Consider the following 14,316-nt stretch of genomic DNA (forward strand, 5'->3'; position numbering starts at 1 on the left):
TCCATACCACGTCCTGTACACCTGACCTTACCTTGTATGTATGACACCATGTAACCATCATACCACTGCTCCATACCACGTCCTGTACACCACACCTAACCTCACAGTGTATGTATGACACCATGTACCCATCATACCACTGCTCCATACCACGTCCTGTACACCTGACCTCACCGTGTATGTATGACACCATGTAACCATCATACCACTGCTCCATACCACGTCCTGTACACCTGACCTCACCGTGTATGTATGACACCATGTAACCATCATATCACTGCTCCATACCACATCCTGTACACTTGACCTCACCGTGTATGTATGACACCATGTAACCATCATACCACTGCTCCATACCACGTCCTGTACACCTGACCTCACCGTGTATGTATGACACCATGTACCCATCATACCACTGCTCCATACCACGTCCTGTACACCTGACCTCACCGTGTATGTATGACTCCATGTAACCATCATACCACTCCTACATACCACGTCCTGTACACCTGACTTCACCGTGTATGTATGACACCATGTAACCATCATACCACTCCTTCATACCACGTCCTGTACACCTGACTTCACCGTGCATGTATGACACCATGTAACCATTATACCACTGCTCCATACCACGTCCTGTACACCTGACCTCACCGTGTATGTATGACACCATGTAACCATCATACCACTCCTCCATACCACGTCCTGTACACCTGACCTCACTATGTATGTATGACACCGTGTAACCATCATACCACTGCTCCATACCACGTCCTGTACACCTGACTTCACCGTGCATGTATGACACCATGTAACCATCATACCACTGCTCCAGACCACGTCCTATACACCTGACCTCACCGTGTATGTATGACACCATGTACCCATCATACCACTGCTCCATACCACGTCCTGTACACCTGATCTCACCATGTATGTATGACACGATGTACCCATCATACCACTGCTCCATACCATGTCCTGCACACCTGACCTCACCTCGTATGTATGACACCATGTACCCATCATACAACTGCTCCATACCACGTCCTGTACACCTGACCTCACCGTGTATGTATGACACCATGTAACCATCATACCACTGCTTCATACCACGTCTTGTACATCTGACCTCACCGTGTATGTATAACACCATGTACCCATCATACCACTGCTCCATACCACGTCCTGTACACCTGACCTCACCGTGTATGTATGACACCATGTAACCATCATACCACTGCTCCATACCACGTCCTGTACACCTGACCTCACCGTGTATGTATGACACCATGTACCCATCATACCACTGCTCCATACCACGTCCTGTACACCTGACCTCACCGTGTATGTATGACACCATGTACCCATCATACCACTGCTCCATGCCACGTCCTGTACACCTGACCTCACCGTGTACTGTATGCATGACACCATGTACCCATCATACCACTGCTCCATACCACGTCCTGTACATCTGACCTCACCGTGTATGTATGACACCGTGTAACCATCATACCACTGCTCCACACCACGTCCTGTACACCTGACCTCACCGTGTATGTATGACACCGTGTAACCATCATACCACTGCTCCACACCACGTCCTGTACACCTGACCTCACCGTGTACTGTATGTATGACACCATGTAACCATCATACCACTGCTCCATACCACGTCCTGTACACCTGACCTCACCGTGTATGTATGACACCGTGTAACCATCATACCACTGCTCCACACCACGTCCTGTACACCTGACCTCACCGTGTATGTATGACACCGTGTAACCATCATACCACTGCTCCCTACCACGTCCTGTACACCTGACCTTACCGTGTACTGTATGTATGACACCATGTAACCATAATACCACTGCTCCATGCCACGTCCTATACACTTGACCTCACCGTGTATGTATGGCATCATGTAACCATCATACCACTGCTCCATACCACGTCCTGTACATCTGACCTCACCGTGTATGTATGACACCATGTAACCATCATACCACTGCTCCATACCACGTCCTGTACATCTGACCTCACCGTGTATGTATGACACCATGTAACCATCATATCACTGCTCCATACCACGTCCTGTACACCTGACGTCACCGTGTATGTATGACATCATGTAACCATCATACCACTGCTCCATACCACATCCTGTACACCTGACCTCACCGTGTATGTATGACACCATGTAACCATCATACCACTGCTCCATACCACGTCCTGTACACCTGACCTCACCGTGTATGCATGACACCATGTACCCATGATACCACTGCTCCATACCACGTCCTGTACACCTGACCTCACCCTGTATGTATGACACCATGTACCCATCATACCACTGCTCCATACCACGTCCTATACACCTGACCTCACCGTGTATGTATGACACCATGTAACCATCATACCACTGCTCCACACCACGTCCTGTACACCTGACCTCACCGTGTATGTATGACACCATGTAACCATCATACCACTGCTCCATATCACATCCTGTACACCTGACCTCACCGTGTATGTATGACACCATGCAGTCATCATACCACTGCTCCATACCAACGTCCTGTACACCTGACCTCACCGTGTATGTATGACATCAGGTAACCATCATACCACTGCTCCATACCACGTCCTGTACACCTGACCTCACCATGTATGTATGACATCATGTACCCATCATACCACTGCTCCATACCACGTCCTGTACACCTGACCTCACCATGTATGTATGACATCATGTACCCATCATACCACTGCTCCATACCACATCCTGTACACCTGACCTCACCGTGTATGTATGACACCATGCAACCATCATACCACTGCTCCATACCACATCCTGTACACCTGACCTCACCGTGTATGTATGACACCATGTACCCATCATACCACTGCTCCATACCACGTCCTGTACACCTGACCTCACCGTGTATGTATGACACCATGTAACCATCATACCACTGCTCCATACCACGTCCTGTACACCTGACCTCACCATGTATGTATGACATCATGTACCCATCATACCATTGCTCCACACCACGTCCTGTACACCTGACCTCACCATGTATGTATGACACCATGTAACCATCATACCACTGCTCCATACCACGTCCTGTACACCTGACCTCACCGTGTACTGTATGACACCATGTAATCATCATACCACTGCTCCATACCACGTCCTATACACCTGACCTCACCGTGTATGTATGACACCATGTAACCATCATACCACTGCTCCATACCACGTCCTGTACACCTGACCTCACCGTGTATGTATGACACCATGTAACCATCATACCACTCCTCCATACCACGTCCTGTACACCTGACCTCACCGTGTATGTATGACACCATGTACCCATCATACCACTGCTCCATACCACGTCCTGTACACCTGACCTCACCGTGTATGTATGACACCATGTAACCATCATACCACTGCTCCATACCACGTCCTGTACACCTGACCTCACTGTGTATGTATGACACCATGTAACCATCATACCACTGCTGCATACCACGTCCTGTACACCTGACCTCACCGTGTATGTATGACACCATGTACCCATCATACCACTGCTCCATACTCGTCCTGTACACCTGACCTCACCCTATGACCCATGTGACCATCATACCACTGCTCCATACCACGTCCTGTACACCTGACCTCACCGTGTATGTATGACACCATGTACCCATCATACCACTGCTCCATACCACGTCCTGTACACCTGACCTCACCGTGTATGTATGACACCATGTAACCATCATACCACTGCTCCATACCACGTCCTGTACACCTGACGTCACCGTGTATGTATGACACCATGTAACCATCACACCACTGCTCCATACCATGTCCTGTACACCTGACCTCACCGTGTATGTATGACACCATGTAACCATCATACCTCTGCTCCATACCACGTCCTGTACACCTGACCTCACTGTGTATGTATGACACCATGTAACCATCATACCACTGCTCCATACCATGTCCTGTACACCTGACCTCACCGTGTATGTACGACACCATGTAACCATCATACCACTGCTCCATACCACGTCCTGTACACCTGACCTCACCGTGTACTGTATGACAGCATGTAATCATCATACCACTGCTCCATACCACGTCCTATACACCTGACCTCACCGTGTACTGTATGACACCATGTAACCATCATACCACTCCTCCATACCACGTCCTGTACACCTGACCTCACCGTGTATGTATGACACCATGTACCCATCATACCACTGCTCCATACTCGTCCTGTACACCTGACCTCACCCTATGACCCATGTGACCATCATACCACTGCTCCATACCACGTCCTGTACACCTGACCTCACCGTGTATGTATGACACCATGTAACCATCATACCTCTGCTCCATACCACGTCCTGTACACCTGACCTCACCGTGTATGCATGACACCATGTACCCATCATACAACTGCTCCATACCATGTCCTGTACACCTGACCTCACCGTGTACTGTATGTATGACACCATGTAACCATCATACCACTGCTCCATACCACGTCCTGTACACCTGACGTCACCGTGTATGTATGACACCGTGTAACCATCATACCACTGCTCCCTACCACGTCCTGTACACCTGACCTTACCGTGTACTGTATGTATGACACCATGTAACCATAATACCACTGCTCCATGCCACGTCCTATACACTTGACCTCACCGTGTATGTATGGCATCATGTAACCATCATACCACTGCTCCATACCACGTCCTGTACATCTGACCTCACCGTGTATGTATGACACCATGTAACCATCATACCACTGCTCCATACCACGTCCTGTACATCTGACCTCACCGTGTATGTATGACACCATGTAACCATCATATCACTGCTCCATACCACGTCCTGTACACCTGACGTCACCGTGTATGTATGACATCATGTAACCATCATACCACTGCTCCATACCACGTCCTGTACACCTGACGTCACCGTGTATGTATGACATCATGTAACCATCATACCACTGCTCCATACCACATCCTGTACACCTGACCTCACCGTGTATGTATGACACCATGTAACCATCATACCACTGCTCCATACCATGTCCTGTACACCTGACCTCACCGTGTATGTACGACACCATGTAACCATCATACCACTGCTCCATACCACGTCCTGTACACCTGACCTCACCGTGTACTGTATGACACCATGTAATCATCATACCACTGCTCCATACCACGTCCTATACACCTGACCTCACCGTGTACTGTATGACACCATGTAACCATCATACCACTCCTCCATACCACGTCCTGTACACCTGACCTCACCGTGTATGTATGACACCATGTACCCATCATACCACTGCTCCATACTCGTCCTGTACACCTGACCTCACCCTATGACCCATGTGACCATCATACCACTGCTCCATACCACGTCCTGTACACCTGACCTCACCGTGTATGTATGACACCATGTACCCATCATACCACTGCTCCATACCACGTCCTGTACACCTGACCTCACCGTGTATGTACGACACCATGTAACCATCATACCACTGCTCCATACCACGTCCTGTACACCTGACCTCACCGTGTACTGTATGACACCATGTAACCATCATACCACTGCTCCATACCACGTCCTGTACACCTGACCTCACCGTGTACTGTATGACACCATGTAACCATCATACCACTCCTCCATACCACGTCCTGTACACCTGACCTCACCGTGTATGTATGACACCATGTACCCATCATACCACTGCTCCATACTCGTCCTGTACACCTGACCTCACCCTATGACCCATGTGACCATCATACCACTGCTCCATACCACGTCCTGTACACCTGACCTCACCGTGTATGTATGACACCATGTACCCATCATACCACTGCTCCATGCCACGTCCTGTACACCTGACCTCACCGTGTATGTATGACACCATGTAACCATCATACCTCTGCTCCATACCACGTCCTGTACACCTGACCTCACCGTGTATGCATGACACCATGTACCCATCATACAACTGCTCCATACCATGTCCTGTACACCTGACCTCACCGTGTACTGTATGTATGACACCATGTAACCATCATACCACTGCTCCATACCACGTCCTGTACACCTGACCACACCGTGTATGTATGACACCGTGTAACCATCATACCACTGCTCCACACCACGTCCTGTACACCTGACCTCACCGTGTATGTATGACACCGTGTAACCATCATACCACTGCTCCCTACCACGTCCTGTACACCTGACCTTACCGTGTACTGTATGTATGACACCATGTAACCATAATACCACTGCTCCATGCCACGTCCTATACACTTGACCTCACCGTGTATGTATGGCATCATGTAACCATCATACCACTGCTCCATACCACGTCCTGTACATCTGACCTCACCGTGTATGTATGACACCATGTAACCATCATACCACTGCTCCATACCACGTCCTGTACATCTGACCTCACCGTGTATGTATGACACCATGTAACCATCATATCACTGCTCCATACCACGTCCTGTACACCTGACGTCACCGTGTATGTATGACATCATGTAACCATCATACCACTGCTCCATACCACGTCCTGTACACCTGACGTCACCGTGTATGTATGACATCATGTAACCATCATACCACTGCTCCATACCACATCCTGTACACCTGACCTCACCGTGTATGCATGACACCATGTACCCATGATACCACTGCTCCATACCACGTCCTGTACACCTGACCTCACCCTGTATGTATGACACCATGTACCCATCATACCACTGCTCCATACCACGTCCTATACACCTGACCTCACCGTGTATGTATGACACCATGCAGTCATCATACCACTGCTCCATACCACATCCTGTACACCTGACCTTACCGTGTATGTATGACACCATGCAGTCATCATACCACTGCTCCATACCAACGTCCTGTACACCTGACCTCACCGTGTATGTATGACATCAGGTAACCATCATACCACTGCTCCATACCACGTCCTGTACACCTGACCTCACCATGTATGTATGACATCATGTACCCATCATACCACTGCTCCATACCACATCCTGTACACCTGACCTCACCATGTATGTATGACATCATGTACCCATCATACCACTGCTCCATACCACATCCTGTACACCTGACCTCACCGTGTATGTATGACACCATGCAACCATCATACCACTGCTCCATACCACATCCTGTACACCTGACCTCACCGTGTATGTATGACACCATGTACCCATCATACCATTGCTCCACACCGCGTCCTGTACACCTGACCTCACCATGTATGTATGACACCATGTAACCATCATACCACTGCTCCATACCACGTCCTGTACACCTGACCTCACCGTGTATGTATGACACCATGTAACCATCATACCACTCCTCCATACCACGTCCTGTACACCTGACCTCACCGTGTATGTATGACACCATGTACCCATCATACCACTGCTCCATACTCGTCCTGTACACCTGACCTCACCCTATGACCCATGTGACCATCATACCACTGCTCCATACCACGTCCTGTACACCTCACCTCACCGTGTATGTATGACATCAGGTAACCATCATACCACTGCTCCATACCACGTCCTGTACACCTGACCTCACCATGTATGTATGACATAATGTACCCATCATACCACTGCTCCATACCACGTCCTGTACACCTGACCTCACCGTGTATGTATGACACCATGTAACCATCATACCACTGCTCCATACCACGTCCTGTACACCTGACGTCACCGTGTATGTATGACACCATGTAACCATCACACCACTGCTCCATACCATGTCCTGTACACCTGACCTCACCGTGTATGTATGACACCATATAACCATCATACCTCTGCTCCATACCACGTCCTGTACACCTGACCTCACTGTGTATGTATGACACCATGTAACCATCATACCTCTGCTCCATACCACGTCCTGTACACCTGACCTCACCGTGTATGTATGACATCAGGTAACCATCACACCACTGCTCCACACCACGTCCTGTACACCTGACGTCACCGTGTATGTATGACACCATGTAACCATCATACCACTGCTCCATACCATGTCCTGTACACCTGACCTCACCGTGTATGTACGACACCATGTAACCATCATACCACTGCTCCATACCACGTCCTGTACACCTGACCTCACCGTGTACTGTATGACACCATGTAACCATCATACCACTCCTCCATACCACGTCCTGTACACCTGACCTCACCGTGTATGTATGACACCATGTACCCATCATACCACTGCTCCATACTCGTCCTGTACACCTGACCTCACCCTATGACCCATGTGACCATCATACCACTGCTCCATACCACGTCCTGTACACCTGACCTCACCGTGTATGTATGACATCAGGTAACCATCATACCACTGCTCCATACCACGTCCTGTACACCTGACCTCACCATGTATGTATGACATAATGTACCCATCATACCACTGCTCCATACCACGTCCTGTACACCTGACCTCACCGTGTATGTATGACACCATGTAACCATCATACCTCTGCTCCATACCACGTCCTGTACACCTGACCTCACTGTGTATGTATGACACCATGTAACCATCATACCACTGCTCCATACCACGTCCTGTACACCTGACGTCACCGTGTATGTATGACACCATGTAACCATCACACCACTGCTCCATACCACGTCCTGTACACCTGACCTCACCGTGTATGTATGACATCAGGTAACCATCACACCACTGCTCCACACCACGTCCTGTACACCTGACCTCACCGTGTATGTATGACACCATGTAACCATCACACCACTGCTCCACACCACGTCCTGTACACCTGACCTCACCGTGTATGTATGACACCATGTAACCATCATACCACTGCTCCATACCACATCCTGTACACCTGACCTCACCAGGTATGTATGACACCGTGTAACCATCATACCACTGCTCCATACCACGTCCTGTACATCTGACCTCACCGTGTATGTATGACACCATGTATCCATTATACCACTGCTCCATACCACGTCCTGTACACCTGACCTCACCTTGTATGTATGACACCATGTACCCATCATACCACTGCTCCATACCACGTCCTGTACACCTGACCTCACCGTGTATGTATGACACCATGTAACCATCATACCACTGCTCCATACCACGTCCTGTACACCTGACCTCACCGTGTATGTATGACACCATGTACCCATCATACCACTGCTCCATACCACGTCCTGTACACCTGACCTCACCATGTATGTATGACACCATGTATCCATTATACCACTGCTCCATACCACGTCCTGTACACCTGACCTCACCTTGTATGTATGACACCATGTACCCATCATACCACTGCTCCATACCACGTCCTGTACACCTGACCTCACCGTGTATGTATGACACCATGTAACCATCATACCACTGCTCCATACCACGTCCTGTACACCTGACCTCACCGTGTATGTATGACACCATGTACCCATCATACCACTGCTCCATACCACATCCTGTACACCTGACCTCACCAGGTATGTATGACACCATGTACCCATCATACCACTGCTCCATACCACATCCTGTACACCTGACCTCACCAGGTATGTATGACACCATGTACCCATCATACCACTGCTCCATACCACATCCTGTACACCTGACCTCACCAGGTATGTATGACACCATGTAACCATCATACCACTGCTCCATGCCACGTCCTGTACACCTGACCTCACCTTGTATGTATGACACCATGTAACCATCATACCACTGCTCCATACCACGTCCTGTACACCTGACCTTACCTTGTATGTATGACACCATGTACCCATCATACCACTGCTCCATACCACGTCCTGTACACCTGACCTCACCATGTATGTATGACACCATGTAACCATCATACCACTGCTGCATACCACGTCCTGTACACCTGACCTCACCGTGTATGTATGACACCATGTAACCATCATACCACTGCTCCATACCACGTCCTGTACACCTGACCTCACCGTGTATGTATGACACCATGTAACCATCATACCACTGCTCCATACCACGTCCTGTACACCTGACCTCACCATGTATGTATGACACCATGTAACCATCATACCACTGCTCCATACCACGTCCTGTACACCTGACCTCACCGTATATGTATGACACCATGTAACCATTATACCACTGCTCCATACCACGTCCTGTACACCTGACCTCACCGTGTATGTATGACACCATGTAACCATTATACCACTGCTCCATACCACGTCCTGTACACCTGAACTCACCGTGTATGTATGACACCATGTAACCATTATACCACTGCTCCATACCACGTCCTGTACACCTGAACTCACCGTGTATGTATGACACCATGTAACCATTATACCACTGCTCCATACCACGTCCTGTACACCTGAACTCACCGTGTATGTATGACACCATGTAACCATCATACCACTGCTCCATACCACGTCCTGTACACCTGACCTCACCGTGTATGTATGACACCATGTACCCATCATACCACTGCTCCATACCACGTCCTGTACACCTGAACTCACCGTGTATGTATGACACCGTGTAACCATCATACCACTGCTCCATACCACGTCCTGTACACCTGACCTCACCGTGTATGTATGACACCATGTAACCATCATACCACTGCTCCATACCACGTCCTGTACACCTGACCTCACTATGTATGTATGACACCATGTAACCATCATACCACTGCTCCATACCACGTCCTGTACACCTGACCTCACTATGTATGTATGACACCATGTACCCATCATACCACTGCTCCATACCACGTCCTGTACACCTGACCTCACCTTGTATGTATGACACCATGTAACCATCATACCACTGCTCCATACCACGTCCTGTACACCTGACCTCACCGTGTATGTATGACACCATGTATCCATCATACCACTGCTCCATACCATGTCCTGTACACCTGACCTCACTATGTATGTATGACACCATGTAACCATCATACCACTGCTCCATACCACGTCCTGTACACCTGACCTCACCGTGTATGTATGACACCATGTACCCATCATACCACTGCTCCATACCACGTCCTGTACACCTGACCTCACTATGTATGTATGACACCATGTACCCATCATACCACTGCTCCATACCACGTCCTGTACACCTGACCTCACCGTGTATGTATGACACCATGTACCCATCATACCACTGCTCCATACCACGTCCTGTACACCTGACCTCACTATGTATGTATGACACCATGTAACCATCATACCACTGCTCCATACCACGTCCTGTACACCTGACCTCACTATGTATGTATGACACCATGTACCCATCATACCACTCCTCCATACCACGTCCTGTACACCTGACCTCACCGTGTATGTATGACACCATGTACCCATCATACCACTGCTCCATACCACGTCCTGTACACCTGACCTCACCGTGTATGTATGACACCATGTACCCATCATACCACTGCTCCATACCACGTCCTGTACACCTGACCTCACTATGTATGTATGACACCATGTACCCATCATACCACTGCTCCATACCACGTCCTGTACACCTGACCTCACCGTGTATGTATGACACCATGTACCCATCATACCACTGCTCCATACCACGTCCTGTACACCTGACCTCACCGTGTATGTATGACACCATGTACCCATCATACCACTGCTCCATACCACGTCCTGTACACCTGAACTCACCGTGTATGTATGACACCATGCAGTCATCATACCACTGCTCCATACCACGTCCTGTACACCTGACCTCACCGTGTATGTATGACACCATGTACCCATCATACCACTGCTCCATACCACGTCCTGTACACCTGAACTCACCGTGTATGTATGACACCGTGTAACCATCATACCACTGCTCCATACCACATACTGTACACCTGACCTCACCGTGTATGTATGACACCATGTACCCATCATACCACTGCTCCATACCACATACTGTACACCTGACCTCACCGTGTATGTATGACACCATGTACCCATCATACCACTGCTCCATGCCACGTCCTGTACACCTGACCTCACTGTGTATGTATGACACCATGTAACCATCATACCACTGCTCCATACCACGTCCTGTACACCTGACCTCACCGTGTATGTATGACACCATGTACCCATCATACCACTGCTCCATACCACGTCCTGCACACCTGACCTCACCGTGTATGTATGACACCATGTAACCATCATACCACTGCTCCATACCACGTCCTGTACACCTGACCTCACTGTGTATGTATGACACCATGTAACCATCATACCACTGCTCCATACCACGTCCTATACACCTGACCTCACCGTGTATGTATGACACCATGTAACCATCATACCACTGCTCCATACCACGTCCTGTACACCTGACCTCACCGTGTATGTATGACACCATGTACCCATCATACCACTGCTCCATGCCACGTCCTGTACACCTGACCTCACTGTGTATGTATGACACCATGTAACCATCATACCACTGCTCCATACCACGTCCTGTACACCTGACCTCACCGTGTATGTATGACACCATGTACCCATCATACCACTGCTCCATACCACGTCCTGCACACCTGACCTCACCGTGTATGTATGACACCATGTAACCATCATACCACTGCTCCATACCACGTCCTGTACACCTGACCTCACTGTGTATGTATGACACCATGTAACCATCATACCACTGCTCCATACCACGTCCTATACACCTGACCTCACCGTGTATGTATGACACCATGTAACCATCATACCACTGCTCCATGCCACGTCCTGTACACCTGACCTCACTGTGTATGTATGACACCATGTAACCATCATACCACTGCTCCATACCACGTCCTGTACACCTGACCTCACCGTGTATGTATGACACCATGTACCCATCATACCACTGCTCCATACCACGTCCTGCACACCTGACCTCACCGTGTATGTATGACACCATGTAACCATCATACCACTGCTCCATACCACGTCCTGTACACCTGACCTCACTGTGTATGTATGACACCATGTAACCATCATACCACTGCTCCATACCACGTCCTATACACCTGACCTCACCGTGTACTGTATGACACCATGTAACCATCATACCACTGCTCCATACCACGTCCTATACACCTGACCTCACCGTGTATGTATGACACCATGTAACCATGATACCACTGCTCCACACCACGTCCTGTACACCTGACCTCACCGTGTATGTATGACACCATGTAACCATCATACCACTGCTCCATACCACGTCCTGTACACCTGACCTCACCGTGTATGTATGACACCATGTAACCATCATACCACTGCTCCATACCACGTCCTGTACACCTGACCTCACCGTGTATGTATGACACCATGTACCCATCATACCACTGCTCCATACCACGTCCTGTACACCTGACCTCACCCTATGACCCGTGTGACCCCTTTTATCGCTGTCACCCACCTTTTGAGGGGCGTTGATGACTCCGATGTTGTATCCGAATTGGAATGAGCCCAGGATCGCGGTGAAGACGGACAGAACCAGAGTTTTTGTGACTCCGGAGCGCACAACCTGCTGTAAGACAGAAGTTGTCAGGTGTTTGCCTTTTCTGGTGTGGACCCTCAGTTCTTCTCACCCGTGTATTTACCTGCCCCCCGTCAATGGGCTGAAATCCTCCTGAGGGCATCGTGGCTTCTGCGCTGGGGCTGTGGAGTGTTCAGAGGAAGCTGTGACCTTGTGTTAAGGAGAGAAGTAATGGCTGTGGGGGATGGGGCAGAGCGGCATCGGGCGAAGGCACCAACTGCACAGTCTGCTGAGGGCGAGTGACGGGTGGCAGCTAGGGGCGGCCCACCCCGGAGTAACACCACTCTCCCACAGTGGGAGGGACACTGAACTCACCCTGGAGACCCCCAGGACTGGTCAGACTGGAGAAGAGAGGGGGCCGAGTGGAGATAAGAGGGGGCTGAGCGGAGATAAGAGGGGGCCGAGCGGAGATAAGAGGGGGCCGAGCGGAGATAAGAGGGGGCCGAGCGGAGATAAGAGGGGGCCGAGCGGAGATAAGAGGGGGCCGAGCGGAGATAAGGGGGGGCCGAGCGGAGATAAGAGGGGGCCGAGCGGAGATAAGGGGGGGCCGAGCGGAGATAAGAGGGGGCCGAGCGGAGATAAGGGGGGCCGAGCGGAGA

The 14,316-nt window shown here is 49.7% G+C and overlaps 1 protein-coding gene across 2 annotated transcripts in view; it reads right to left on the minus strand.

Moving 5' to 3' along the window:
- Positions 1 to 13,950, minus strand: part of SLC2A4 (solute carrier family 2 member 4) — a 213,176-nt gene extending 199,226 nt beyond the window's left edge. The window contains exons 1-2 of one of the 2 annotated variants that reach the window (XM_077261438.1): positions 13,782 to 13,950; positions 13,598 to 13,708 (exon numbers count right to left, since the gene is read on the minus strand). In XM_077261438.1, the coding sequence (XP_077117553.1) occupies positions 13,598 to 13,708; positions 13,782 to 13,820 (150 nt within the window). In that variant the 5' untranslated portion in view covers positions 13,821 to 13,950. The remainder of the gene's footprint in view (positions 1 to 13,597; positions 13,709 to 13,781) is intronic. The other variant, XM_077261439.1, reaches the window with a different exon arrangement.
- Between the last annotated feature and the right edge of the window lie 366 nt (positions 13,951 to 14,316).

Source organism: Ranitomeya variabilis, chromosome 5 (assembly GCF_051348905.1).
Source record: "Ranitomeya variabilis isolate aRanVar5 chromosome 5, aRanVar5.hap1, whole genome shotgun sequence".
Classification (NCBI taxonomy): Eukaryota; Metazoa; Chordata; class Amphibia; order Anura; family Dendrobatidae; genus Ranitomeya; species Ranitomeya variabilis.